Source organism: Dermacentor albipictus, chromosome 1 (assembly GCF_038994185.2).
Source record: "Dermacentor albipictus isolate Rhodes 1998 colony chromosome 1, USDA_Dalb.pri_finalv2, whole genome shotgun sequence".
Classification (NCBI taxonomy): domain Eukaryota; kingdom Metazoa; phylum Arthropoda; class Arachnida; order Ixodida; family Ixodidae; genus Dermacentor; species Dermacentor albipictus.
In genome coordinates this window covers 338,447,189-338,475,166 of record NC_091821.1, presented here as the reverse complement: position 1 = coordinate 338,475,166, position 27,978 = coordinate 338,447,189, and the positions used below count along the sequence as shown (strand labels likewise).

Sequence of the window (27,978 nt, the reverse complement as noted above, 5' to 3'; positions counted from 1 at the left end):
AAGACGGTAACAAATGTAGTGCCGCCGAAGATGGCGAGAAACCCAAAAGAGCAAGGCGCGAGGAAAAAGGTGCGGTCGTCAAGTACGATGTTGACGCATCCAGAACGTTCAAACCACCGGTCCAAGGGGGACCGCGAAGCATGTTCTGCACGGACGCGGACAAAGGGCACGAGGCTGTTAAACTCCTCGTCGTTCCGTAGTTCTTTTCATAGCTCAGCGTGCAGTTCGAAAAAACGCAAGGTGGCAGGACGAGACCAGGTGGGGAGTAGCGACGCGGTCAATCGAGTTTGTGCTGAAAGCGGCGCGCGAGGACGCAAATTGGCAGGAGACCGTAACGTCTTCGGGGAGCTGATAGTTAGTCAGCCCTTTTGTTGTTCCTCGGCAGCCAGAGTAGCTTTGAAACTTCGGCCACCCCGGGTTCGACTCAAAGTATGAGTCAGACGTAAGCGTTTGGAAAGGGAGGCCAAGAGCTTCCGTAGAAGTAAAGCATGTTGTTTTGTTTTTTATTTTTGAGCATCGGAAAGTTTTCGCGATTTGAGACTAGGATTAAGGTATGAGCTTCGTTTATGTTTTGGTTTGAGAAAGCTCCGAGATTTGAAAGACGCGTTTGTGTAAACATGTAGTCTCGCGAGATGCTCATTAATAAGTAGATAGGCTTTTTTTGCGTGTGTGAGTAACCTGAGGGTCAAGGTTATTGTTAAGAGGCCTATCGTAACGCGCGTGTGTGTTATTTAACCTTCTTTCTTTTTAAGTGTTTTTGAATTTTGTAAGGTTAAGCGCGTAGATTTTCAGTGAGTGCATGATTTGCACTGAGAAGCGTTCTTAGTTCCATTAGCGCATGTCCTGTGTGGACGGAAGGAAGCAGATTTATGACTGGGTTGCTGGTGTGTGTTGAGGGCAGCCGTATTCTGACTTCTCTGATAAGTATGCGTGGAACGAGTTATTAAAAGACGCATTATTTTAAGGGTTCTGCGGAGTGTGTAAGTCCCGCGAGTTTAATTGTTCGTTTGTCACGTGTCCTAGAGGGACTAAAGGAAGAAACGTGAGTAAGCGTAATGAAGAGTTTGCCTACGACACAAGTATGCGTTCGCTATAGTGACCACAAGGCTAGAGCGCTTGTGATTACGCACTTGTGAGCTTGACCAGATTGTTCAGTGGCACCAATACGTGCGATAAGTACGCCACTGCGGTAGGGTTGGAAACATGCTGTTCGTGTAGTTAGGCCACTTAAGTTATGTTCGGCTGTTTTCATTTGTTGTTTGCATCGTCAACGACCCTTTTGTTTTGCAACAACAATAGTACTCTGGTCTTGTCGGCATTCGAGGAGAAATGGATAGCTGTTTGGAAGGGTGGTCGGAACTGTTTTGTCAAAATTGGGGAAATAAAAGATCCGGGTTCATTTTGACTCAGTAATAGCCTGGCGAGTCAGGGGTGAAGAGCCTGCGCTTACACGTGGGGCAGCGCTGTGTTGTTTTGTTTGTTTGACGTATGTTCTCCAGGGCCTAGGATCCCGAAGTTCGTCAAACGAGGCTCGACCCCAGTACCCTGCAGCTTCTATCAGCGTTCCTCATGGCCAGCGAATTGAGTTCACCGGCCATTCAGAACAACCGGGGCGAGGACGAGCTGTTAGATATGGCGCCGTTTCCTGAGGCTACTTCGAGTTCCCCAGACCACATCGGATCGCAGCACAGCTAATTGAGGAATGCAGAAGCAGGAAAGCACATTCCAGAGGAGACACGTGCAAACAAGTTTGCGGCCCCCAGGTCGTGTGCCGCCGGGATTAGAAGGGGCCCTGGGACAATGGAGTCCAATCGTCCCCCCTCTTCGCCTTTGAAGAAGGCATTTGCCACCACTGCGGAGCCGTACAAAGCAGGTGGGAGCAGGTGGGCCTCGTACAATGGAGCATGAGCGCCCCCTTCTTCTCCACCTTAGAAGTGGATTGCCACTCTGCGAGGCAAGACCGCAGTACCGGGATCAGGTGATCAAGAGTGGAGGACAAGGCGCCGACTCTCTTCGCCGGGTATGACACCATCGCACGGGCGCCTACCATTGGCTGAAAGTGGCGTCATCGGAGCGGACTCTCCTATTGGTCAAACATGACGTGACTTACAGTGCTCGAAGGGTTTATAAGAAGCCTTCCAGAGAGACCTGAGCACTCTGGAGCAGTCCCCGATTCCCTGATTCACCTCTCTCGAACTTCTTGCCGCGGGCCGCAGCGTCCGAGTTGCTGCCGGCCCGTAATGACTGTACGACTGTTAATTGACGCTCACCTCCCTGTATATAATATGTAAATAAACCCTCCCAAGTTTTGGCTTTCATCACGAAGTCCGTCCTTCAATCCCTACAGCAGCCGTTTACCGATGAGTTCGTCAGTAATGCAAAGACGATCGATCCGGTGAAGCAAGCGAATTTCCAATCCAGCCAATCCAACCGAACGTCGAAAAATAGCTATTACAAATATCAAAAGAAAATATAGGATTTTATCATAAGAGTAATTTTGACTTTCGTGTTTTCTCATTTAATTGAAGTTATTCTGTTAGCAGCAAGCCATATGTTGTGCTTAGTTTTGAGTAACCACCTTTACGTGCCTTCACCTACAAGCCATGAAATCGACAATCGAATGCGGAATCACCGGCGTCTAATGAACCAATCTTCTTTGCACATTAGTTCAGAGAAAGCGATAACCGCAGTCATTTCCCCTAGCTTACGAACTTCACGCGTTACCACAAATCGAGCCTAGTTTGGTGCTAAGGTGCTAGGTTAGCCTTCCTCCATGGTTGTCCTTGGTTAGCCTTCCTCCATGCTTTTGACGCAAAGGTCTTGTGGCAGCTTCTGGGGCCCCCGCTAAATCAGTGACCCCCGACGCAAAACTCAAACGCAGTTTGCGTCTCGCGTGTGCGCAATGGCTTCCTCGACGCTATTTCTTTGGGGCCCCAAAATGTTTGGGGCCCCTAGTGTTGTCGAACAATTAAGGCGGCCCCCATGGCTCCCGCTTCATCGTGGATTCTTGTGATGGCTACGCTCTCACCCTCGTTCATCGCCAGGAACTATTGAAATGAGCTTTCGCTTCCGCTAAACTCGCCTGAAACATTACTTATGAGCGCATAGCACATACAATTTCTGAGGTTGTTCGGCGATTCCAGCGCCCGTAGGCCTAACGAGACGCGTCCGCATAGCCATAAAGTTTCCTACAAAAATTAGGAAACTTTATGCGCATAGCAACAGCTAATAGATTGCCTTGTCTTGGATACCTTTGGCTCGGGGAACGAGGCGGCACCCTGATTTATAATAATTGTCTTCCTTACGTTTGCGTTTCCGTGCGTAAAAAGTTTTGAAAGTACGCACACAGTAACGTCCCAATGAGGTGCTTTACGTTTAACGTATGTAGGGCGACATACGCAATTCTAACTGTAGGACGTGACTCAAGCGAAGCGTAGCTCTGCCTTTTTCTTTTATTTTAGCCTGTGCGTGAATACAGTTTTCGTGGCAACTTTCTTCTGTGTTGCATTGGCCCGATATCGCGTATCCTTGAAGGAAACTTCAGAGGCCTTGAACAGGACAAGTCCCTTTGTAGAAACGTCGGCTCCACTTTGAGACACCCCTTGTTCGACCACCGTTGATCTTTATCTTCCTGCGTACCTTGTGCCTTGTGCGGAAGGAAACGAACACATATGAGCTGGCTGACGAGGACACCAAAACGCGTCTATCAAAGCCACTCTCGCAGACCGATGAGCGTGATCTCTATAGCAAAAAATAGGGGAACGATCGAAAGTCCGATTTCGGAACAGGCATTGGAGAGGTAAAATTCTCGGAACGGAGCAAAGGTTGTTGCTCTACACGAAAGCAACAGCGAACATTTGTTGACATTTCAGCCATCAAAGAACGGCACAGTGAACCGTGCGCGCATATATATATATATATATATATATATATATATATATATATATATATATATATATATATATATATATATATATATATATATATATATATATAGCGAGAGAGAGAGAGAGAGAGAGAGATTGTGAAGAGGAAGAGGCGCTGTTTTGTGGAACCGTGCATGCAATTAACACAGTGAAACCGTGTATAGGACGAAACCATTGTGCTTGCTTTTCATTCCCCTCACAGCCTCTCAGCTCTTGCCTTTCTTTTTCTGTCACAAATATGCTTCCTCAGCAGCCTGCGAGAGAGAGAGAGAGAATAAACATTTTTATTAGGTGAAGCAGCTAGGGAGAGGCGTCCTCAGTCCAGAATGCCTTGAGCTCGGGCCGCGTCCTGGGCCCTCGCAATCAGCCGTTGCTGATCCTCGAGGTCGGAGCTGGCCAAGGCTCTCTCCCAAAGCTCGTTAGTGGGGTAAGGGTTCGGATGATTTAATGGTGCCGCTCTGCAACCTCCTACTATGTGCCTGAGGGACCCGGGCTCTGCGCAGAAGCGGCATTGCGGAGAGAATTTTGTAGGGTCTATGAGGTGATTCCTGGTTGGGTGGGGGAATGTATTGACCTGTAGAGCCCGGAGGAATCGCTCCTGCTCTCTAGGTAGTGACTTGTGTGGGGGTGCATATGTTCTGCGGGTTAGCTTGTAGTGTTGTGTGATGTCTTGGTAAGAGACTAGAGGGTGCATGCGCTCGGGTTCAGATTCCTCGGCGTCGGCTCGGTGGGTCAGATCTCGAGCCACGTGGTTGGCGACCTCGTTGCCAGGAATGCCTTGATGAGCTGGCGCCCAGATGATCATGACTGATCTCGTTGGCGGCTTTTGATTGATGATCCGGAGTGTAGTGGCATGAATTCTGCCGCTAGCAAAGTTGCGGCACGCCTGTTGGGAGTCGGTCACTATGACTTCAACCTCTGTTTGGGAGAGAGCGAGGGCTATGGCCGCTTCCTCGGCTTGGAGGGGATTGTTTCGTGTGAGCGAAATGCTGCTCCGATGTTCTGTGTTGACGACTACGGTGGCTGTTGTGGCTGCGCGTCTGGAGTAAGAAGCCGCGTCAGTGTAGGCTGTAGAGGGTAAAGTTCCGTATCGCTTGTGTATGGCCAGGGCGCGGGCCTCCCTTCGCTCTGCGTGGTGCACTGGGTGCATGTTGCGAGGCAGAGGACGTACGGTGATTTTTCTCCGGATGGCATGGGGTAAGCTCACAGTCTGAGGCGGCGGATGGCTCATAGGGGCAGAGAGCCCCAGGCGTAAGAGAATGGACCTCCCTGCTTCCGTAATCGCCAGCCTTGTTCGCTGACTGGATAAATGTGCCTCGATCAGCTCCTCGGCCGTGTTGTGCACACCTAGTCGTAGTAGGCGTTCTGTGGACGTACTGATTGGCAGACCCATCGCCTGCTTATATGCCTTTCTGATCATTGTGTTGATTTTCTTGAGTTCCGTCTCGTTGAGTAGTGCGTACGGAATAGCGTAAGTTATTCGAGACACGACGAAGGCTTGGACAAGCCTAAGCGTGTCCGCCTCCCCCATGCCTCTTGTCTTGGTTGTTATTCGCCGGATCATGTGCATAACTTGGGCTGTTGTAGTCTTAATCTTTTGAATTAATATTGTATTGGTGCGATCCGACTGCGAGAATGAAAGGAAAATAAAATTAGGCTAAGCACGTAGAAGCCGGTGGGGAAGCGCAGCGCATCGTCGTCTTCGCGTGGTCATCAGAGGTGGCAGCTTAAGAGGACTATCAAGTTAACCTGTCTTAGCAAATTGAGGTACGCTTATGGAATAACAAAAAGGCCCGCCTTTGTTGCGGCTTGGTTAAAGCTAACAAAGACTCAAAACCTCGAGGCGATCGTGGCGAAGCAGCCACGAAGTTCTTTCGCCAGCCCTTCGTGACGTCACTGATTTTGTTTTTTTAATTCTTGTCGAGAGTAGTGTGTTGCATTGAAAAAGACTTGGGCTGTCAAGACTTGTCGACTTTTTTTTTTTTGTGCTCGTAGACTACGTGTCCGAGAAAATGCGTTGAAATATGTGACGTGACACTGAAGGTATAGCTACGGTGATGAGATTTAGCTGCGAAACTAAAAATTATAATGAAAGAAAAAGGCCCATGTGCTACGCCTGCGTCGAAATCGCTCAGGTGTATACCAGGAGCCGCTATAGCATTCGTTATAGCCGCCATAGCCTCAAAGTCGATTTACGGCCTTATAATTTACTAATGCCGCCTATATCAACTCTTGGCGACACTTAACTGCTATAGTATAGGATACAAGTGAAAGAAACGGCAGTTGGCAACTAAGGCACACAAACCGCGCGGGGTTGTGTTAGTCCGCCAGCCAATCACCGAAGCAAACAAAATCGTCATGCGACATTTTCAAAATGGCGACGTACTTGATACCTCCGTAGTGTCTGGTGTTGAAGTCTTTTTATCGGCAGAAGCGATGAGCTGTGCAACAGACCTGGACAAAGTGTATGCAGTCTGAGCATTTCATTCTTCAATATTCCGCAGCACAGTTCATTGCTGAGCCCGTTTTACTCATTGAACTTCACTGCCAACTGAAATGCAACTTGACAATAAGTAGCTGCAGTGAAGCAAGCGTTTTATTCCAGTTCCATAAAGAATTAGGCTTTCACCATTCCACTATAATATACGAGGGAAAACGTATAAAATTACGCGCTAATAATTTTATTTTCGTGGTGCCTTATTTAGGTAAAAGGGAAAGTTGCGAAGTACGAACTATTTGCAGCCTCGTGGAGGAGCAGTGGCTGGCGGTAATGAAGGCGCTTTTTACCTCGTAGTGTCAGCCCAGCATGTGACCTCTGATACGAGGCGTATAGTTGCCAGGAATGTTTGGTTCCCGGTAGCATTTAATCGAATGAGGCTTTCGCCATTCCACTGTAATAGACGAGCGAAAACGAGCGAGGGCGGGGATTCACTGCAGACTTACGGCTGAAAGTATAAGGGCTAAACCCCATGAGCGCGATTTTGTGCGCGACAGCGACGAGCGACGGCTGCGAGTGACGGATCGGGCCGTCGTGTGAACAGATCGCTCGATCTGGTCGCGCGATCGCTCGGTTCTGCAAATCTAGAATTCGTCGCTCGTCGCCCGGAAGTGCTATGAGCGACTAGCCAATAGTGCGAAGCCGGAACTGGATGTACATAACTCAAGTACTTCCGATCGTTGCACGGAACGAGCAAACAATTGATTTTTTATACGTGCAAGGATAAGAACCTACTGCAAGACTCAAACATATTTTATGCTGCTTTTTACAGTAAAACACACATCAACTTAAGTTAATAAAGCACGCGTCACGCTAGTTTCGGCGCCTATATTGCTGCCCTCATACCGGCAACTCTGGGGAGACGTCGCTCGAAGTCATCGCTCATGGGGTACAACTTGTAGGCGACGAGCGAACGCGACAGCCATCTCCATCGCTTCGCTTGTCGCGTGCAAGATCGCGCGTCCTGAGGTAACCTGCGGTGGGTTCGAAGTCTAGCCGACCTGAGCAGAGTGTACTAGAACTCTAACCTTAGAAAGCTTGTGGCTTCGTGTGCGCCGTCATCGCGCCCCCCTAGTTCGCGTTGAAGGTAGAAGCAGCGCGTAGGGGAATTCGCTCGCCGCTGCTGACGGTCTTCGCCACACCAGCTTCACGGCCTCTCGATCATCGAGCGGCCGTGCCAGCATTGTGACGTCGAGTGTACACGGTCATCGAGCGAGATGTGGTCATGTTTGCCTGTGCGGCGCGTGGCATCGTGCTTCTCAATTTATTAAGTAAGCGTGCGTTTACGGCAGTTTATGCAGACAATAAAACTACTAAGATTCCTACGTATACTTGTCCAATAATTTGCTATCGCAATCACTGCTTCAGCTTTCGTGCGAAACTGCTACTTTTTCCTCTGAGTAAATCCAGATATATTCAAGTGATTCAGTGTCGCTCTTAAAGGGCAACTCCGGCGATGTTGCGATGTTCACTGATATCAATGGAACTTTCTCTTTTGCACTCTGTGCCAAACTGTATGGCTGTAAGTAATTTAGTTTTCCTGAAAATGAGTTGTAAAGGTTGGTTGCGTTGCCGACTCGTGACTTTCTAATGGCCACTCTGTGTTTGTGTCGTCAGAGACTACACCACCACCACTGTTGCTGAAGTAGTCGCTTAAATCGCCGCTGTCTAGTTCGGAAACTCAGTAAAAGCTCCCTGTGCCGTCAGGAGGCATCATCAGCTTCGCTTCTTTGGCGTTAGCGCCACGTGTACTGCGTGTTTAGCACGCGTTCTGTGTATTTATATTTGGTAGTGTAGGATCCGACGTCATTACCTGTTGGTGACGTCACACGAATCAGCTACCCGTTTCGGTTTCGGCATCTCGTTTATTGGTTATTTAAATGTATTGATCAATTTTTAAGCAAATTGAACCACCCTACCGTGGACAAGGCTGTCGAACCATATTAGGATATTGTGGTTTTCAAATGGCATATGCCATTTGAAGATGACAGTATCCTAATGTGGTTAAAAAAAACAGCGGAGTTGCCCTTTAAGTGTTCTTGAAGATGACAAGCGCGAGCTGTGTTTTGGAAGTTGTCAGGGCCGCGGTTCGTGTGACGGACGCAGATGGGCGCAAGACGGACTGCGAGTAGCTCTGACAGTTACGTGCGGTTTATGGAGCGACGCCGCGTGCTCTGACGACAGCTGTTGTTGTATGCCCGGCTTTTACGTGATGTGTATGTGTGCCTGCGTCACTTTAGCACTCGCGCGCCGCTTTTCTTTTTTTCTTTTTTGAACTTCCCGGACGTGGCGGGCACAGTGGGCCTGTGTGTGGCAAACCCTTCGGCAAGGCGCGGGGACTGATATGGCGTCGGAAAATGCGAGACCCCTCCCCCACCCCCGAGTGTGTGTGTGTGTGTGTGTGTGTGTGTGTGTGTGTGTGTGTGTGTGTGTGTGTGTGTGTGTGTGTGTGTATGTGTGTGCGCGTGTGTGCGTGTGTGCGTGTGTGCGTGTGCGCGTGTGCGCGTGTGCGCGTGTGCGCGCGCGCGCGCGTGTGTGTGTGTGTGTGTGTGTGTGTGTGTGTGTGTGTGTGTGTGTGTGTGTGTGTGTGTGTGTGTGTGTGTGTGTGTGTGTGTGTGTGTGTGTGTGTTTGAGCGAGCGAGCGAGCGAGCGCGTGTGAGCGCGTGTGAGCGCGTGTATTCGTACCGGCGCTGCGTTGCCGTATAGGACAGGAGGTCCTTTGTCGGCGAGCGTTCTGTACACGCGCGCTATATGTGGCAAACGGCGCGCTCGTCGCTTTGTTGTTTGCAGACAATGGCGTAAACTCGCTATGAGGGATGGACCGCGAATCGGAGGGTAAGTAAGAGGTGACCGAAATGAATAGAGAAAAACCTAAACGCACGCAGAAAGGAAATGTCGGTGCTATAGACTGCTCCCCTTTTCCGTGCCCTTTTCGTCTGCTTCTTCACTGGCGCTTCTTTTTCTTTCTTTTGATACTTTCGCGGTGATTTTCGTGGCAATTGCAAGAGTGGCTGCCGGGTTTTCTTTCCTTCGTCTTACACCCGCTGTTCACGTGATTGCACGTCTGCTGATTCTCCTTCCTAGTCTGCTCGCTGGGACTGTTGGCTTTTCGCTGGATAAGCCAGCCGGAAGAGGAGGGAGGGAGGGCATAAGTGCAGCGAGGAGCGTCGAAGGAATAACACCCTCGCAGGAAACCCAGAACGAAAAGAAAAAAAGAATCAATGAAGCGCTTTCCGACACCGTGATCTAAACAACTGCAGTGAACCTCGATCTTGCTGAATGACAAGTGCGGCACATAGTGCCGAGTGGGAACATCCGGCGTCTTTTATGCAGCAGTGGAAGGAGGTCGCCAGCGTGAAAAGAGCGCGGGGGTGGTGGAGGCAATGGAAAACGCTGGGAGGTGGCTCCTAGCTGCTGTGCGGTAATCATAGGAAGCGAGAGTGCCTCGAATGCAACTCTGTAAACGCATAAAAGCTTCCGCCGTGGCCCAGCAAGTAGTGAGGGAGGAACTGCGAAGAAAGCCGACGGCGGTCGAAGCCAGCAGAGGCCGCGGATTCGATATTTCCCGCGGACACCGCTGCGCGAAAAGTGGCGGTAATTGAGTGAAGAATTTACGAGTGCGGGGGCATTGCGAACGTTGTGCTTTCCTCCTGGTCTGACTGCGAGACGATAACTCCTTTTTTTTTTCTTTTCGGAGAAGCAACATTTTTTTTTGCGAGAGAGAGTTGAGAGGCTACGCTGGATGGAACATATGATGTTAACTTGCCATTTGACGTTACATGACACTGGTCTTTCGGCGCGTCAAGCTGTCCGCGAGCCGTCTGCAGCGCGCAGCGATATCGCACTGAGATTTCGAAACTGCGTGCATGTGCCGTTCGCTTGTCATACATACACACATTTGTCGGTGCGCGTTAAAATTGGTAGGAGCGAGAGCTGGCTCGACTACTAGTTCAATTTCCTATGTAACGTCCGGTGACTTGACGCAACAACCGTCGTAGCGGGATATTCAGAGAGACCGATACGGCGAAGCGGAGAGCACAGTAGCGATAGGGAACAAACGCCTCTGTGGCGACGGCCTTCTGGGGAGCCTGGGGCACTGCATGGGAGCCGTGCACGAGCGGTCTGATGAGTTGTATCCAACGTTTTTAGAAAGGAATCTTAAAAAACGTTGAGTTGTATCGGCGCGCGCTGTGCCATCGCAAACGTACGTAGTGGATCTGCAGCCTAGAGCAGCGAGAAGTATTGAGAGGCAGACAAGATTCGCATCCTTGGAGAATATAAAAGGGTGAGTAGCCAGTGGTGGACGAGTTGTAGGTGAAAGTAGCATACGGCAAAGTAACGTCCCAATCGCGGTCGTCGGCGGAGACAAGCATATCGGTGAGAGTTCGGTTCAGGCGCTCTGTGAGCCCATTCGTTTGCGGGTGATAAGCGGTTGTGAGCTTAATTGCGGCGGGTAAAGCATTAAATCAGGATGTCCTCGACAACGCGAGACAAAAATACGAGCTGCGGCTTAGCTGAGCTAACCCTGGATATACGAAGCGAAAGCTTGGTTTAGCCTGCTTAAATCTTGGTTTCACTTCGTTAACCTTTGATTTAGCTGTAATTATTATACTTAGGTATACAATCATCGTTAGGCCAGGTGTGACGGTTGTGCCTCGGTCGGTGGCTAGACACGACTCTTATTAGGCTTGGGTAGACACGCACCGTTCGACGGTGCGACGCCTGTTGTGACGCAGGGAGAGGAGACGCCGCGAACATGCGCAGCGTCGAAGCACCAACGGACAGGGCGCGAACGCGGTCGCTACATTGATCTCGACGGTGCGACGCCTGTTGCATTGCGGACCCTCTCCAATGAAGCAGCTTGCCGGGCCATAGCCAGAAAAATATGATAGCTATGGCCGGGCGATATCCGCGGGATAGACGCCGCTTGCCGACGAAGGCTCAAAGCCTTCCGCATCCGCGCAACGCTCACGGAATACGGCCCGGCATCGCTCTCAACCATGGCCAAGCTCGCACTGGCTAGGCGAGTCACGTGGTCAGGCGGCGACCCACCTGCGGAGAGCGCATGCGCCAAGCCGGCGGCTGCGGCGGAGCTCGGCGCGGAGAGTCATGTGATGCATTGCCAAGGCTACGGCACAGCTGCGGTCAAATGAAGGTCAAATTGCTGGCAACGGCGAAACTCGGCTCGACACGGTTAGCAAGGCTTTCGCTTTAAAGTACCGGCGTAGGCCGGTCCGAAGCTGTCCAAGAGCACCGTGGTGCAAGACGATGTCATAAAGAAGAAAGTCGGCGACATCCGTAGCGGAGCTGGTTGTGAAGGCGCGGGTAAAGGCGTATCGTGTCGCGACGGCGACCGACTTCTTGCCTGATGTCGAGGTTTGAAAGGGCCTACGAAGGTCGAGCCCAACACGAAAGAACGGTTCGGCAGGGATGTCGATATAGGGTGAAGCAGACCTGCAGGAAGCATAGCTGACCGCTTGCGGCGTTGCCATTGGCCGCAGCTAGCGACATATCATTGCACGGAGCGGTAGAGACCAGACCAGAAGAAACGGTGCTTCACGTGACCATAAATGCGGGTGTCACCAAGGTGACCAGCAGTGGACTCACTACGAAGTTACTGCATTTGCACCATACAACCAAGCATAACACACCCCATAATTGCAATGGAGTTTGGTACGACCTGCATGGTTAACCTCCACGTCACCAATGACACAATAGTTCCGTGCACGTCTACATTTCCGGTAATGGCGTATTGCGCTAAGATTGCAATACGTTTGTAGACAAGCTAAAACCGTAGCCGAAATACGTGTCATGCTGTTTCCGCTCGGAGTGGACTTCGGTAAACGTCACTCCCGCGGCTCTGTCATGCATGCTCAGCGTATAAACGCGCTCTGCACGCAACACCAAATATACGTCGGAAATGCGTCGGAAGTGCGCGCCCTGTGGGTTTCCGCGCGCCACGTCCCCCGACATATGTTGTTCGATAACCGAAACTAGGGGAAAAAAGAAAGAAAAGCTGTGCATGCCCTCCGCGTCCTGCGGAGGCGCTTGGTACACGTGTGTTCTCGTAGCGCGGAGCGCACGACGACCATTCTGGGCTGGCGATTGAACGTCCTGTCCTCACCCTCCTGTTGACGCCCGGAGCCCAGATGAGAGCCAGACGCCGGCGAACTGACTGTTTACGCACGAGACGTAGTTGCCGTAATGGAAACACGGCGCATCGGAAATAACGCGTCCTCTAGCGCTCGCCCTCTGGACGTTGATTGAGAAGCGAGAGGTTGCATGGAGCGAGAAGGCTGCGCGCTGCTTCCGCACGGAGACCGCGTGATTGCTGGCACGCGCACGGGGTGGCCGTCTGCGAAGCAAAGTATACCTGCATGCGCTTTTACTTTGAGCTCTTATCTCGCAGACGTCAGATATCGGACCGTGTTTGCAGAAACATGGCGGGAGGCGGCGCCTCAAAGGTTTGTAGGTACTTAGCTTTTGAGAGGAAGCTTATCTCGGTACATTACTGGTGAGGTGATCAGATTTTCTTTTTTTTTTTCCTTTTCCTTCTCACCATGTATGTGCATGCTCCCTCAGCTACAACGCAGTGCTTGCGGTGCGCAGCTTCGCTTCTGCGAAATTTCATTTCACCTACGCACTTCGCATGCGGCAAGCAGAGGCACTGCGGTATATCGGAGTCGCGCACATCGAATTTCGCCGTACATCGAACAAATTTTGAGGCTGTGAGGAATACGAACAGGTAAGAGGCGAAAGTAAGGTTGGATATATCGAACGCAAAGGCGCCGCACACGACGTGTATATGTATATATAGAGCACGCGGCATTACCGTATGATTGGCTTTTCCTAAATATGGCCCTTCAGCACGAGAATTCGATATATATATGTTTACGCTGGCGCCCGTATTTGTCCTTACTTTTTAAAGGGACACTAAAGGCACATATTAAGTCAAGCTAAAGTGATAGATTAGTACTCGATAATCTTCAATATTATCTCAACCAGAGCCTTAATAATCGAGAAATTGAGGTAAATGCAGGGCATGATTAGAGACCCACCCGGGCACTCAAGTACTTGCCCGATGACGAAAGCACTGCTCAGTTAAATTCTGTCACTAGTACTCAACCACTCGTTCTACAAAACATCCTTGTATTGTATTATGAGACGAAATAAAATGCTACTTTTTGAGTTCTATTTCACTTTTAGAAAAAATAACTAATTGAAATTTCCCTCGACAACTACGCGGGCGGTCGGAAAGTTTCGTTTTCGCTCCACTCCGCGCCGCCCACGCTTTCGCGTTTCAGCAGTCAGCGCGTAGTACTGCGCTAGTTTTGCTGGCTCGCGAAACTCGGACAAACTGCAAGTAGCAGAGAAATACATAATTGAACTTCCATACGATGTCGCGGGATGCCCGAACGGTCTGCGCTACTTGACGGAAAAGAAGCTGCAGCGGCGAATCCGCCGCTCTGTCGTGGCGTCTCCCACGTATGCGCTTGGATCTCGTGGTACCCCTCAGGGCGCTGTCTTGTCGCCTTTCCTTTTTAATCTCGCCCTTCGCTCACTTCCCGCCAAGCTCGACCGTATCCCCGATCTCAAACACACCCTGTACGCGGACGACGTAACTCTTTGGGTTGCGTCTGGCTCCGACGGGCACATTGAGCAGACGTTGCAACGCGCAACTGACGTCGTCACAAGTCACGTGCACGCGGCCGGTCTCGCTTGCTCGGCGGCCAGATCGGCCCTCCTCCTCATGCGGCCCCCCGACCGGCGTCGCCACAAGACGCCTCACCCCACCATCACGATTCACGCCAATTCCTCTCCCGTTCCCGTCGTCTCGCATCTCCGGGTGCTCGGGCTGATAGTACAGTCAAACCGCCATAATGCTCACACCATCGACCAGCTCTCGCTTTCGGTTCAGCAAACCGCGCGCATGCTTGCTCGTGTCAGAGCGCGGCGCATGGGCATGCGCGAACACGATCTCCTCCGCCTAGTGGACACTTTCGTCGTTTCCCGTCTCACGTACGGCCTTCCTTATACTCGTCTTCTCAAATCGGAACGCGACAAGGTCGACGTCCTCATCCGCCGTGCATACAAGACTGCTCTCGGCCTTCCCCCCAACGCGTCCACGGCACGTCTCCTCCGCCTGGGAGTACACAACACGCTCGACGAACTGATCGAAGCTCACCGCACCGCTCAGGTGCAACGCCTTCATCGTTCGCCGACCGGTCGCCACATCCTCTCTTCCATCGGTCATGACACCTCTTCTCACCCGCCAGACCTGGTCTCACTACCGCATGCTCTTCGGGCAGCCTTTTCTATCAAGCCGCTACCCAAGAATATGCTCCCGGGACACCACGACGCCCGCCGCCAAGCCCGTGCGGCCATGCTTCACGCCAAGTACGCCGACCACCCGGCCATCGCCTACGTGGATGCGGCCAGATACGCCTCGCCCGGGGACGCCTTCGCAGTCGTCTCCGTCTCGCCCTCCTCGGTACCCTCGGCACCCTCGGGGCCGACAATCACGGCCGCCACCGTTCGAACGCCCTACGTCGTCGAGGCTGAGGAGGCAGCCATCGCTTTAGCCGCCACCTCGACCAACGCCAGCGTCATACTCTCCGACTCCAAGCACGCCATCTCCAATTTCGCCCGAGGTCTCGTCTCGCCTTCCACCTTACGGCTCCTTCGCCCACTTCTACTGGAGGACGAGCCGTGTCACATTGAACTGGTCTGGGTCCCCGCCCACTCGGGTCACCCCGGCAACGAGTCGGCTCACCAACACGCTCGAGGATTCGTCGACCGAGCGGTGGGCCCCTCCGCGTTGGACGCCCCGGTGCCGGAGCCCCTGGTCACCTACCACGACATTACCCAGCACTATCGCCTCGAACGGTACGCCTACCCACCTCCACATGGCAGTCTTCCCAAGCGGTCCGAGATCGCCTGGCGTCGCCTCCAGACCCGCACCTTTCCGTGCCCCCTAGTGTATTCGCACATCCACCCTGGTGTCATTGATCCACGCTGCTGCCTGTGCGGCGACGTTGCCTCCTTGAACCACATCCTCTGGGGCTGCCCGGAAGATCCCCCGCCCGCCGACCTCGTCTCGTCACCCCCCACCGACGAACAATGGGAGGCTCTTCTCTCCAGCACCGACCGAGACATCCAAACACGGGTCCTGGCACGAGCTGAAGACTCCATCGTGAAGCACAACCTGGAAGCCTACGTAGCTTAGCCTCCCTTATCCCTTACCCCTTCTAATAATAAAGTTGACACTCACTCACTCACTGGCTCGGCGCCGCCGTCTGTCGGGCGCCGTTTCACTCACCGACGGCAGCAAAGGGCGGTGATGGCGTATGCAACGTCACCATTTCCCCGGTTGGGTGGCGGGAGATTTGAATTTCGAAAAAGGTATCCGGACCCTTCAGGTGCAATTTTCCCGTAAACTAAATCTCTTCTTGGCAAGAAAGAAGAGTTACGAGGTTTCTGGAATGGTATTCACAGACAACGTCGACTTAGTACTTGCCTTTAGTGTCCCTTTAAGCATAAGAGGGAGCAGTATGCACCAACCAAATGCCCGTGGCATCACCGCCTATGCTCTCGGTGGATTGCGCAAGAACCGAGGCTGACGCGACGTGCGGCTGTCCCGATACATTTTGTATTCGTATACAGTTCGTGTCGGCATGAAACGAAACATGTCTATTCGGTAATGAAGCAATTGCGGCAAACGTGTGACCTCGTACCTTACTCGATCGCTAACGCGTGCTAGCTCTCTTCTGGGGGAGAGAGCGTGTATGTCTTTTCGTGCTTTCTTGGTTTTTGTTCAGAAACAAGAACGCGGTCTTCGGTGCAGACCAAGTGTTCCCCTCCCTCCCCCCCCTTTTTTTTTTCATATCGCGAGCCCCACTGAACACGTGCTCGCGGCTTGGTGGCTTCGTATTTTCGTCCGTTAATTTGTCCACTCTTGATTGTCTCGATCCTGTAATTTACGTTTCTCGCCGTTTTACACCGAGCGTCAAATAAACCGCGGCGTCTCCGCGTTACCTAGCCATGTGCTGAAGCACGCGACTGTTCGCAGATTCCTGTTACTGCTCTCTAGCGATGCGGCGGGTTCACTGAAGCGAAAGTGAAGATAACGATCGGCTGCGTGGCGACTTATTTTTTACGGCGGCTTTAATTTGCCAACTAACTGGCTTTCGCAAACCAATCGCACTTCTGAAATACCCGAAGGTACAATATCCAAATGTACGTACGTCCTGCCTCTTCGAGGAGCGAAATGCAACTGAAGGTGGTCCAGAGCAGGCCACCGTCATTTGCAACGTACATACATACATACATACATACATACATACATACATACATACATACATACATACATACATACATACATACATACATACATACATACGCGCTCGCGCTCTCTCTTCTAAGCTCTCTCACGACCTCTCTACCACGTGATCGGCTTCCCACACTTTTTTCCATTTTGACACACCTAACGCTACCGCATTAATGCTTCCGTTGCTGCACAGATACGTTCGTAATTATCGGACGGCGATATATTCAAATCCCAACATTCTGGGCTGCACTCGTTTGAGCGCCTGTCTTAGAATCGAAAGGGACCAGTTTCAACCTAGGGCTGATGCACATTTGTCAGTTTATTCCCGGCGACGCTTACCGTTACCCTTGTGGCGTTCATAGCTGCACCACTATGGCTGCTCTTGTACTACATGAGTATTTACAAGACAAAATTTGTCGCCTGTAAAACGAAGTGAATGCCTGAAACGGGCTCCTCTGCATAATAAGTCTTACTGCAGAGAAGTAAACTTTGACGGTGTTATTTGGCTTCCTGGTCTGCACGTCAGGTGACGTGGCGTGTATGCTAGGCAGGCTAACGTTGCGACTGAAAACGATGTTTTGCAGAAAAGCTGAACGCGCCAAGCGTCGTCGGGGTCCCGCTTTAAATGCTTTAGGCTTTTTAAATGCTTTAGGCCGATGGCTTACGTGTGTGCCGCCGCTGTTCAAAGCGTGCTGGCATCTCGCTATCTACGAAGGTTTTCACTACGCACGCAGGCAAGGACCGACTTTGACGGTCGCAAGTACCACGTGCGAGCTGCCGCCTGGAATGTTAATAAAGCACGGGAGCTGTAAACAGCACAAAAAGCGGATTAATGTCGCCTGGAATTAATATTCACCGATGTGGTCGGTCAAGCATGTGAAACTGAATATATATCAGGCCTGCGTTGTGCGCCAAGTTGACTGTATAATTAGGTCTTCTTCAAATTCCACTTTTCGTTTAACTGTTGTAATATTGAGATAGCGCGTGCAGGTGCGCAATATCGCAGGACGTAGTACGGCTTTTGAAGAAGTACTTTTATTTTGTCATATTTTCGCTTTCTTGTTACACGTATATTGCGCGGGATGCTATTCCTCTGCATCTCCTCCTCATCCTTGCGCACACGTTTAATTTTACACCACGTCCCCCAGATTTTGTAGAGGAGAGAGACTGGTGCATGATCGCGTGTGGGCGCCCGGCTGGGTAGATTTTTCCTCTGTGCATTACGGCTGTGTACAGTGGCGTAACAACAGGGGGGGGGGGGGGGGGGGGGGGCCGGGGGGCCGATGGGCCCCGGGTGCAAGGGGCCAGTGGGGGGGTGTCATATACGTCTGAACACACCCGGAACTTGTTGATATCCTCGCCTTCCTCGACTACAGCCGTGGGGGGGTGACAGAATACCTATGGGCCCCGGGTGCCAGACGACCTAGCTACGCCCCTGGCTGTGTATTTCTTTCCTTCAGCGCAAACTCCCTGGGCAGAACAGCGCTCACTGCAGCCACAATAGAGAAAAAGAAATGCTAAATAAAGGCTCCGTTTTCCCCAGGCGTCGTACATGGCGCCTTCGCCTTGTCTCTCTCCATAGCTGCGCAGTCATAGCCGATATCGAATTATCGACTTTCTCCGCAGACGAACGTGTGGGCGCGGGCTGTCGTGTTTACTCCGTGCCTATCTGAAAGACAGCCCGCGGTCTCCACGGGCTGCGGCAGGTCCGCGGGCCTGAAACCGCCTGTCAGATCGACGCGAACGTATCGGATATACACCAGCGCGCGGCTGTCCTCAGAATAAATTACACATATACGCCCGAGACACTGGCGATCCTGCGAAAACTATGTGGACGCGCGAAGGGCGGATACGTTTTAAGTAGGGGTGTGCGAATATTGAAATTTTCGAATACGAATCGAATACGAATAAGGCGAAAAACTGTCTTCGAATATCGAATCGAATATCGAATACATGTGTACTATGAAAACAATTGCAAAACGAGGTAACAATAGCTTTATTACCCTTTTAAAAATAATATTGCATTTTACGAGGCTGCTTCAGGTTAAAGAGGCACTCATTCTAGGTAATGCACTCAGGTAATGTCAGGTCACGTCAGGTACTCTGTCAGGTAAACGCTTGTTACAGATTATCGCGAAGGAGAATTGACTGCTTAACATGTTCAGAAAGTAAAGGCCCTCTATGCACTGTGACAACATTGGTCCAGGTAACATATTCTAGGTGCATATTTTATTGCGCATACTTACAAAGCCCGAAAGTACATCATATATTGTTATGAAAGAGCCCTAGAATAAAGCTTGGTAAAAAAAAAATCGAAACTGATCATGTCTCACGAGCCTGATGCCAATAGACTGGGACAGAGCGTACACATTCAAAGTAAGGTTCGTTACAGTACTTAAGATCCCAGCGCTGTAACGCTGTGTCGTCGTTTTGTACCTTCTTTTTGTCCTTGTTTTGTGTTGCGCTGTAACGAACCTTACTATGAATGCCAACCAACTGGCCCAACTTGCCATTTTGATGCAGAGCATACAGATAATGAGCGGATCATGTGAAGCTCTCGGTGAATAAACATGTTCTTAGGAGAATGTGGAGCAAGCGTATAATTCGTTAATTGCTAAATTATTCACAGTCTGTCCGAATATATTCGCCGTTTCGACCATTATTCGGCCGTCCTCGAATATTCGGGAATTTACGAATATGCATTTCTCGAATCGAATACGATTCGAATAAGGAAAATATTCGATTCGTATTCGAAATTTCGAATATTCGCACACCCCTAGTTTTAAGTGAAAGAACTTTGCCTTGCTTGCATTCATTCCTTTCTCTCACTCCCCGCTGCAGAAAGGAAAGACAAGAAACCTAATGCAAAGGCTCTCGCAAAGGCTCTCGCAAAGCGGCAAGATTGAACCCACACTGTAGCACTTCACAGATTGGCGCGGAAATGGCGTTTCCGCTTCGAGTTGCGCTTGCTCTCTGGATACGATATGGGCGACACACTCTGTTGCGGCGTCCTAACGCCCACAGGGCACCCCGGATGAGGGGCATTTGCGATACGTCTCCAAATGCAAGGGCGCGGTCACCGAGTGACGTGTCAGTCGCGAACTGTCATCCGACTACTATCCGTTGTAGGCGTTTTAGAAACAATAATAGAGACTTGGTGGTAGCGCTTGTCCTCGACTGTTCCATGTGTCTGTGTCTAATTTATCCGCGCGTAGTTTTCCACTCAACATGTCAGATCAACTAGCCCTGCAGTTAGTCCTTCTGCAGAAACATCTAGCCGCTGCTCGAGTGCAGCAATATCGACTCTCAATCACCCTGCGAGGTGAACACTGGAGCTCGAAGATATTTAATTCACGGCATATCTGCACGGCATCGATCGAGCTCGCCGCCCTCTGAGGCTCCAAGCGACCGTGCAGTTGCTTCGGTGCTCGTCATTTCGGCATTTCAAGGGGCTGTGTAACTTCGGTGGGATTTTGTAGCGAGAGTCGGTCGGCCCGAATGATCGACGTGCCATAGCCGGCTGTAAGTCCCTGCTGCCTGGTTTACTTTGCCGGTGTTTAGTAAAGACAGAGAGAGAGGGAAACAAGAAAGTGCAGGGAGGTTATTTACGCGTGACCACTGGACGATTGGCGCTTCCACATCGGGCACTCGCATTGAGGTGTTGTGGAAGAGCTCGTGTGGCTTTCGAGTCGATGAACTGCGAGGCCGGGATCTCCGTTACCAAAGACGCTAACAAGTCGCAAGCAACACCAATGCGTTCCATTTCCAGGTTTATCTGCACCTGTAACAGTGGCTTAGTTAAGATCTCCCCAAAATCGTAGGAGTACTCCTTGTTTATAAAAACCGGCCAAATAGAGATTACACATCCCATTTTTATGTGAATACGCGTAACTGGCATTCTGATTAGTTATTACATGTTCGCGTTTCGATTTACGCGCTGGTGGTACTACTGTAGCGCCTAGAATATACAGTATATTCTATACTACCGTACGCCTCATCTCACGATCTATGTGCCGTGCAGCACAAGCTATCTAATCAGCCAACCAGCAATAGAACCAGAAGGGCTTTGCCAAGGTCCGCCTCTGATTGACCTTCGCCTCCCTCCGCGCGGCGCCGTCTGGAAGACAGGGCTGGTTGCGCTTGCTTGCTTGTGCGCGCCTACTCCAGCCTTCCGTTCGATTCTATGCCAGTCGATTCTGTCCACCGCTCACGGCGGGCTGATCCGATTAATAACGCGGACGGAGCGTCGCTATGACCACTGAGGAAGCGCGAAAAGGCATCGCTACAAAATCGCGGCCCAGACCGGCCTGCCGTGGAGCGGAGCACGTTCTCTGCTGGAATCAAAGCCGTAGCGAAAGATTGACGCCGCGACGCCAAAAATGCGTCGTTGATAGGCTCCGTGCGCGTGAATCAGAGGAACCAGATCTCTGCTTAGTTTACATCCTCGCAGTGTTCTTTTCGTGATGTCTCGCAGCGCAGCGTCCTACGGAGTTTTCTTGCTGTGCAGCGAGGTCGAAGGTTCGGTTCCCGACCTCGGTTTCTGCATTAAAGAAAGGGCGGAATGCGAAAACGCTCGTTTACCGTGCCTTGCGTGCACGTTATAATAGAGAACTCCAGCTGGTAGGCATTATTCCAGAGTCGCCCCCCCCATCCCTTACGCCCTTCGTACATGCTGCCACAACCATAAAAATTTGCTCATTGTACGATAGCATAACGCGCGAGGCGAACTTCTTAGGAAGTAATAGTGCCAGAAGGCACGGGTCAAAATTTCGCTGAATATGAAAGTGCCTGAAGGTGGCTATTTCAATATTACCATTTGTGAAAGATTACTGATGTATAGGGAACTACAGGGGTGGGGGGTGTTGTTTCAGCCGACTTGTGGCAAGTCTCATTACGAGAATGCAACGAACTGACCTATTCAGCATCTCGGAGTATGTTTTACTATGAACTTATGGTTATCAATTAACAGTAACGAATTAACTATTTTCTGAAGTATTGCTTTAAACACAAGATCTTCAACGGAGAAGTGTCACTAGTGGCAGCAGTTGCAAGGGTGCATGAGCGAGCCTCTGCAAATCCTGCTAATAAGCATTTGCTGTTCCCTGCAAGGAAATCCCAAGGCACGCAGATTTGGTGACATTGCATCTTGAAGTTGGCTTGTGTGCATGTTCCAACGGACTCGAGACCGATCGCCGACCTCTGCGCAGCGAAGCGGCAGCACTGCCTTCTTCCGAGCCTATAAATAACCAGACACCTCCAGATCATCGACACTAGTGGCCGCAGTTGCAAGCGTGCATGAGCGAGCCTCTGCAAATCCTGCTTATAAGCATCTGCTATTCCCTGCACAGATATCCCAAGGCGTGCAGATCCAGTGACAATGCATCCTAAAGTTTGCTTCTGCACATGTTCCAGTGGACTCAGTACTGATCGCCATACTCTGCACAGCGAAGCGGCAGCACAGTCTTCTTCAGAGCCTATAAATGACCGGACATGTCCTGATAATTGACACTAGTGGCAGTGGCTGTGAGCGTGCACGAGTGAGCATCTGCGAATCCTGCTGATAAGCATCTGTTATTCCCTGCACAGGCGGGCTTCGGTTTTCATGTTTTCTTAACTCTTGCATATTGCAACTGCTGCCACCACTAGAGTTTTCACCTCTGTTCTTTGCATGCATCATGCCCTCAAATGTTGAAATCGCAAAGAGTCTTGATACACTTCGAACTGTTCTGCAGGGAAAGCTGGCTGCTGCAATCCAACAAGTTCTTGCAAGCGTTAAATCGAAGATATCCTGTGAACCTGAAACGATTGTTTGTGCCTTTAAGAAGGACTAATGAATTCCAGGGGAGCCTGGTTTGCTTAAATGAAACTGTTGAGGAATTGAAGTCTGAGAACGAAAAACTGAAGATTGTGAACTCGGCACTTACAACTAGAAATGCAACCTTGGAAAAGAAAGTAAATGAGCTAGAGCCATACTCGCACAAAAATAATGTTAAACTAAAGGGTGTACCCTACACTCAAGGCAAAGACTGTGGCAATTCTTCAGGCTGTTGGAAATATCGACAGTGCTCATCGTGTGCCATCTGCCTCAAGTACAAAAAACTTATTCGCAACTTTCACATCGAGGGCAAAGAAAGCAGAGTCCTTAAGTAAGGCACGTCTTCAGACTAGCATTATAGGCTTTCAAGGAACAGAATCAAAGCTGATCTACGTCAACGACAATCTGACGCAGGAAAACAAAAATATTTTCAAAAGCTATGTCTGTGGAAAAAGTCACTGGCAGTTCCTATGGACAGACGACTGCCTAATCAAGGCAAGGAAGAACACTGACAGCAGGGTTTTTCACATTCAAGATGAGGCCGATCTGAGAATTTTTGCTAACCATGTGTAATAGCACTTCTTTACTTCTTCCCACATGGCTTACGTTGAATCAAATGAACTAGCATCGTTGTTGTCGTATTAGAGCTGCTCAGTTATCCATTTTAATGCAAGAAGTCCCAAAAAACACTGATGAATTTCACCTGCTGTGATCATCTTTTAACTGGTTTGTGTCACAGAGACATATGGTTAAGTGATAACAATAAGAATTTGTTTTCATTTCCATCGTACACTCTGGAATAGTGCCATCGCATGTCATCCAGTCATGGCCGTTCCACAATCTTTACTTTACACAGACCAGAGTTAAACATTTGTATGTCTGATTGCAAAACAGTATGGATTACAATAAATCATGTTTCAATACCGGTGAATCAAGCACTCTGGTTGGCTGCATCTACTGATCAGTGAGTTCTAGTGTAAACACATCTTTCTGTGCTCCAGATTAAATTTTGAATACTGTTTCAAATGAAAACAAAAACATAGTTATCATGGGAGACATAAATATCAATCTTCTGGATGAAGACTGTGCTTACAGCAGAACATACCTTAACATCTGTCATGGATATGGTATCGACATATTATTACAACTTCCCACTAGATATAGTGGGAAGCTCTCTAACTTGGGTACTCTCATACTCTCTCAACAAACCCTGAGGCTTTCGTCTTATGAAGCAACGTAACCGACCACATTCCAATTGTGCTCCGTTTTCCACATTTTAATCATGCCTTTGACACTCTGCACACAAAATCCATGTTTGACAAAAAACACTTCATAGAGCTAGTCGCCAGTTCAGATTGGTCATGCGTAACATCATTAAATGATGCTGATGCTTCTTATGAGTTATCTTGCATAATTAAAGCTTGTCTATCTTCAGCAACCACAGTAGTTAAGTGCCGTAAACATTTTGTCTCCCCTTCAAACCCTTGGCTTACACCAGGGTTGTTGAAGAGCATGCGCAAGAAAGAAAGTCTGTATCATAAATGCAAAAATCGACCATTTAACCAATCTCTTAAAACTTCAGTACAAAAGATTTTGCACCTTATTGTCATACATACTTAACGAAGTGATAAAAACGATGAAAAGTGATGAAAATGTAATAAATCAAGCCGGGAACAATTCCTAAAAGCAATGGCTGGTACTTAATGCATTTCTAAATAAGAATACTACTAGGAGTAGAATAACGAAAATTGAAGAAAAAGACAGCATACTTACAGATCCACAAGATGTTATGCGTGTGTTCAGCAACTTTTTTGCTACTGTGCCTGATATTCCCGGTGGTAATGACACTCGCATGTCACGCTTGTCACAACAATCACTTTATCTTTTTCCAACTTCACCCAGTGAAGTTTGCAGCGGTTATGAATCTTAAAAATTGTAGACCTGGTTTAGATTCCACACACTCTTATCATATCAAGGAAATTGACAGCACATGTGAAGCTTTCAGTCACATTGTCAATTTAATCTTTAAAACTGCTGTTTTCCCTAGTGACTTGAAAAGATAGAAAACAATTCCTGTGTATAATAAGGAGACATCAGCTTATTAGCAAATTACAGGCCTATATCAGTCTTGCCATGTTTTAGTAATGCACTAGAAAAACTAATAGAACAGTGCCTCTTTAACTACTTGAACAAGTTTGAACTATTAACACCAAGACACGTTTTTTGTCCTGGATATTCCACTAACCTTGCTTGAATCATGCTCACTGACAAGATCAAAGCAGAAATTGATAGGGGCAGATTCATAGGATCTGTCTTTATCGATTACTCAGAAGCATTCAATTTTTTTAGTCACAACATTCTCTTTACTAAACTCAGCAAATACAGCATAGCAGGTCCATCTTCAGAGCTACTGCGAAGTTATTTACATGACAGACAGCAACATGTTTGCATTTCACAAGTACTGTCTGACACAAAAATAATTAACACTGGCATTCCACAGGGGTCCATACTCAGTTCCCTTTTACTTATTCATTAATGATTTCCCAGACTGCTGAACCTCTACTGAATGTCTTCTGTACATGGACAACACAACTGTTTACACCTCCCATAATGACATCTGTACACTGAGCCTTTAAATGAACTAAATAATATCAGCTGTTGGTGTAAAAAATAAAATTGCTAATTAGTCCTCAGAAGATAGTTTATGGTTTTTAGTTCACGCAATAAACCTTGACCTAACCTTCCACCAGTGTACATAGCATTTCACCCGATATTACCAACGAATGAGTGCTCATTCTTAAGTGTTCAATTATACTCCTTTGTAAAACCTTATTTGCATGTCAGCCTCTTAAAGAAAACCGCTTATGGTATCAGGGTGCTTTTAAAGGCCAGACACTACTATGCAAAGTACATTCTCCTGACATTGTCTTACTATACCTTTATTCATAGGCATTTGAATTATTGTATCAGTTCTTGGGGTCTTGCATATCACTGTCGTAAATCTCCATTGCAGCACATCCAAAGTAATGCTGTCCGTATCATCGCATCAGCTTCTTATAACGCTTATGTTACGCCAATATTCACTGAGTTAAGTCTCCTCACAATAAATAAAATTATCTGGTACAACCACATTATTGTTATTTACTGCCTACTTAGAAACCCACAATTAGATTGTCATTGACAGAAATAGCCTTGCTAAACCTAACACTATTAGGTTCTCCTTAAAAATCTTGTAACTTCCAAAATCGCACAGCAACTATGGCAAACTGTTTGTTTTGCTAGTCTGAGAATGTGGAATAATTTACCGGCTCATGTGAAATCTTCACCTACATTATAATCGTACCAGCTTTCACCGAGAGGTCTTATTACTAACTTGTAAACTGCATCTCTTCTATGTATTCTTTTACATTGATTATTATGTAAATTCTTTAATGTTATGATGTGTTGCTATAGGTTTTATTGCTTTAACACTGTATAAATTGTGTAATCCACTCTTTATTTGTTTCTAACTGCAATTGACACCTTTATAGTTATATATTACTATGTAACTAAAGACAAGAGGTCCCGCTGCAGTTCCTAACTGTGGGACCTCTTTCTGGGTAACATCTACTGTATATATGTACTACTAATGAAACAATAAGTTTGAATTTCAATCTGAGATGTTGCAGAGGCTATTGATAAAATCCAAATAGTTTCTTTTTATGATGCTAGATGTAGTTTTAATTTTTCTGGGCTGCAAAGTGTCCGAGATTTGGAAAAAATGTCATGTGGCAAGGCACTTGTACACAGCGACATTAGTGCCATCCAACATCCTACCAATGAATGATTGATGCTGCATGCATACCTAAGGCATGAATACGACGCAAGCGAAAATGATAGGCAATAGCCACACCAGTTGCCTCTGATACATTGCCATCCACTGCCAAAACCTTCTTGCCCTTTACAGTGCCCATCAACAGCAAAACTGCTGACAGAGCTTCAAGAAATGTCATGCATGACTTATAGCATTTCATATGGCTCCATTTTCCTCATTGCTTCAACAGACAAGAATTGTTGTTAATTACCCAAGCCCATAGTTAAAAATACTTGAGCTCCTCATGAGGAATACTCCTCATGAATAATACTGAATTGGTTTCATTCTTGTAATGAACATGTGGAATTCTCAAAGCCTGGCACAAATTAGCTGAGATACCCTGTATAATGCATTGTCAGGTATTTGCTTATCTTGGCAGCAGCATCTGTAGGCAACTGCACTGCACTGTAGCTGTTGTCTGAATAAAACAAATCAGTTCATTGGCTTTGCGCTTATTGTGCATTCTCACTGTGGCCTTGTAGTCATGCATCTGTTTCAGCACATGCCAGAATGCATTTTTTGTTACAGTGAATTTGCACTTAGTGCAGCTAGTCTTGCTGTTAGCAAATGGAGTTCTTCATGGCAGCATTGTTTCCAGGTTTCTCGCAACGGTCAGCTTTGTGAGCATGGACGACACGCCGGCATGCACAATTGGAACGGAGGCTGCTGCTGCGGAAGAGTCAGCCAAGAGGCAAGGGGGCACACGGTATGTGCATGAAGCAGAACAAATTGCTCATTCCAAGCCTATAGTTAAAGAAACATACTTAGAGGGAAATGTGACAGTAGTATCCACTGTACTTGCGTCTTTACTTTTTCTCTTAATTTTGCCTATTTCTTTAAAGCACTGGAAATGCATGAAATGTTGATTTTCCCAATAGCCCAGCTGTCCGCTTTAAGTTGTACTACATTGTTTTGTCGTAGCACATGATGAGTCCCTTTTAGAGATTGACAGCGAGTTCTGGCAAATTATTTTGCTCTACTTGTGGCTTAGCACATGAAGTGACTAAGACTGCGCAGGCAGCCTGTTTGGCTACATAGCAAAAACAACATAACACAATGATTTGTAGTATGCAAAACCTGTCTAGAAATGTAATAAGACAATGAAGCACAGTGGAGTTTCAACATTTAGTGACATTGCAGGCAAACTTTATTGCCTACTTAGTTATGCAGTGAGGGTCATCACCAATGCTGGAGTTACCAAACCATTACAGACATTGTCTGCTGCTCAGTAATTTGAATTGAACACGCATACATTTTCTCTGCATCCTGTACCTATCTAGCTTATTTGGTGTATGGTAATTTTTCCTATGTGTAGGGTATTCAAGAAGAGCTCACCAAATGGAAAGATTACGATGTACTTGGGAAAGAGGGACTTTGTGGACCACATCACCAGCGTCGATCCAATAGGTGAGTGCCGGTGGCACATTGAGCTGTGGTAAATAACCTCAATGCAGGTTTTGTATTTGTCAGAGTAGTTCACACCTCTTGCTCTATAAAACGTCTTTGCAACAGCCATCATCATGTTGAGACATTCATACTGCCTGCAGCAGCACTTGTTCT

The 27,978-nt window shown here is 48.6% G+C and overlaps 1 protein-coding gene across 2 annotated transcripts in view; it reads left to right on the top strand.

Moving 5' to 3' along the window:
* Nucleotides 1-27,978, top strand: part of krz (beta-arrestin protein kurtz) — a 48,475-nt gene that overhangs the window by 10,725 nt on the left and 9,772 nt on the right. For both annotated transcript variants that reach the window (XM_065431721.1, XM_065431676.1), the window contains exons 2-3: nucleotides 27,017-27,124; nucleotides 27,734-27,825. In XM_065431721.1, the coding sequence (XP_065287793.1) occupies nucleotides 27,045-27,124; nucleotides 27,734-27,825 (172 nt within the window). In that variant the 5' untranslated portion in view covers nucleotides 27,017-27,044. The remainder of the gene's footprint in view (nucleotides 1-27,016; nucleotides 27,125-27,733; nucleotides 27,826-27,978) is intronic.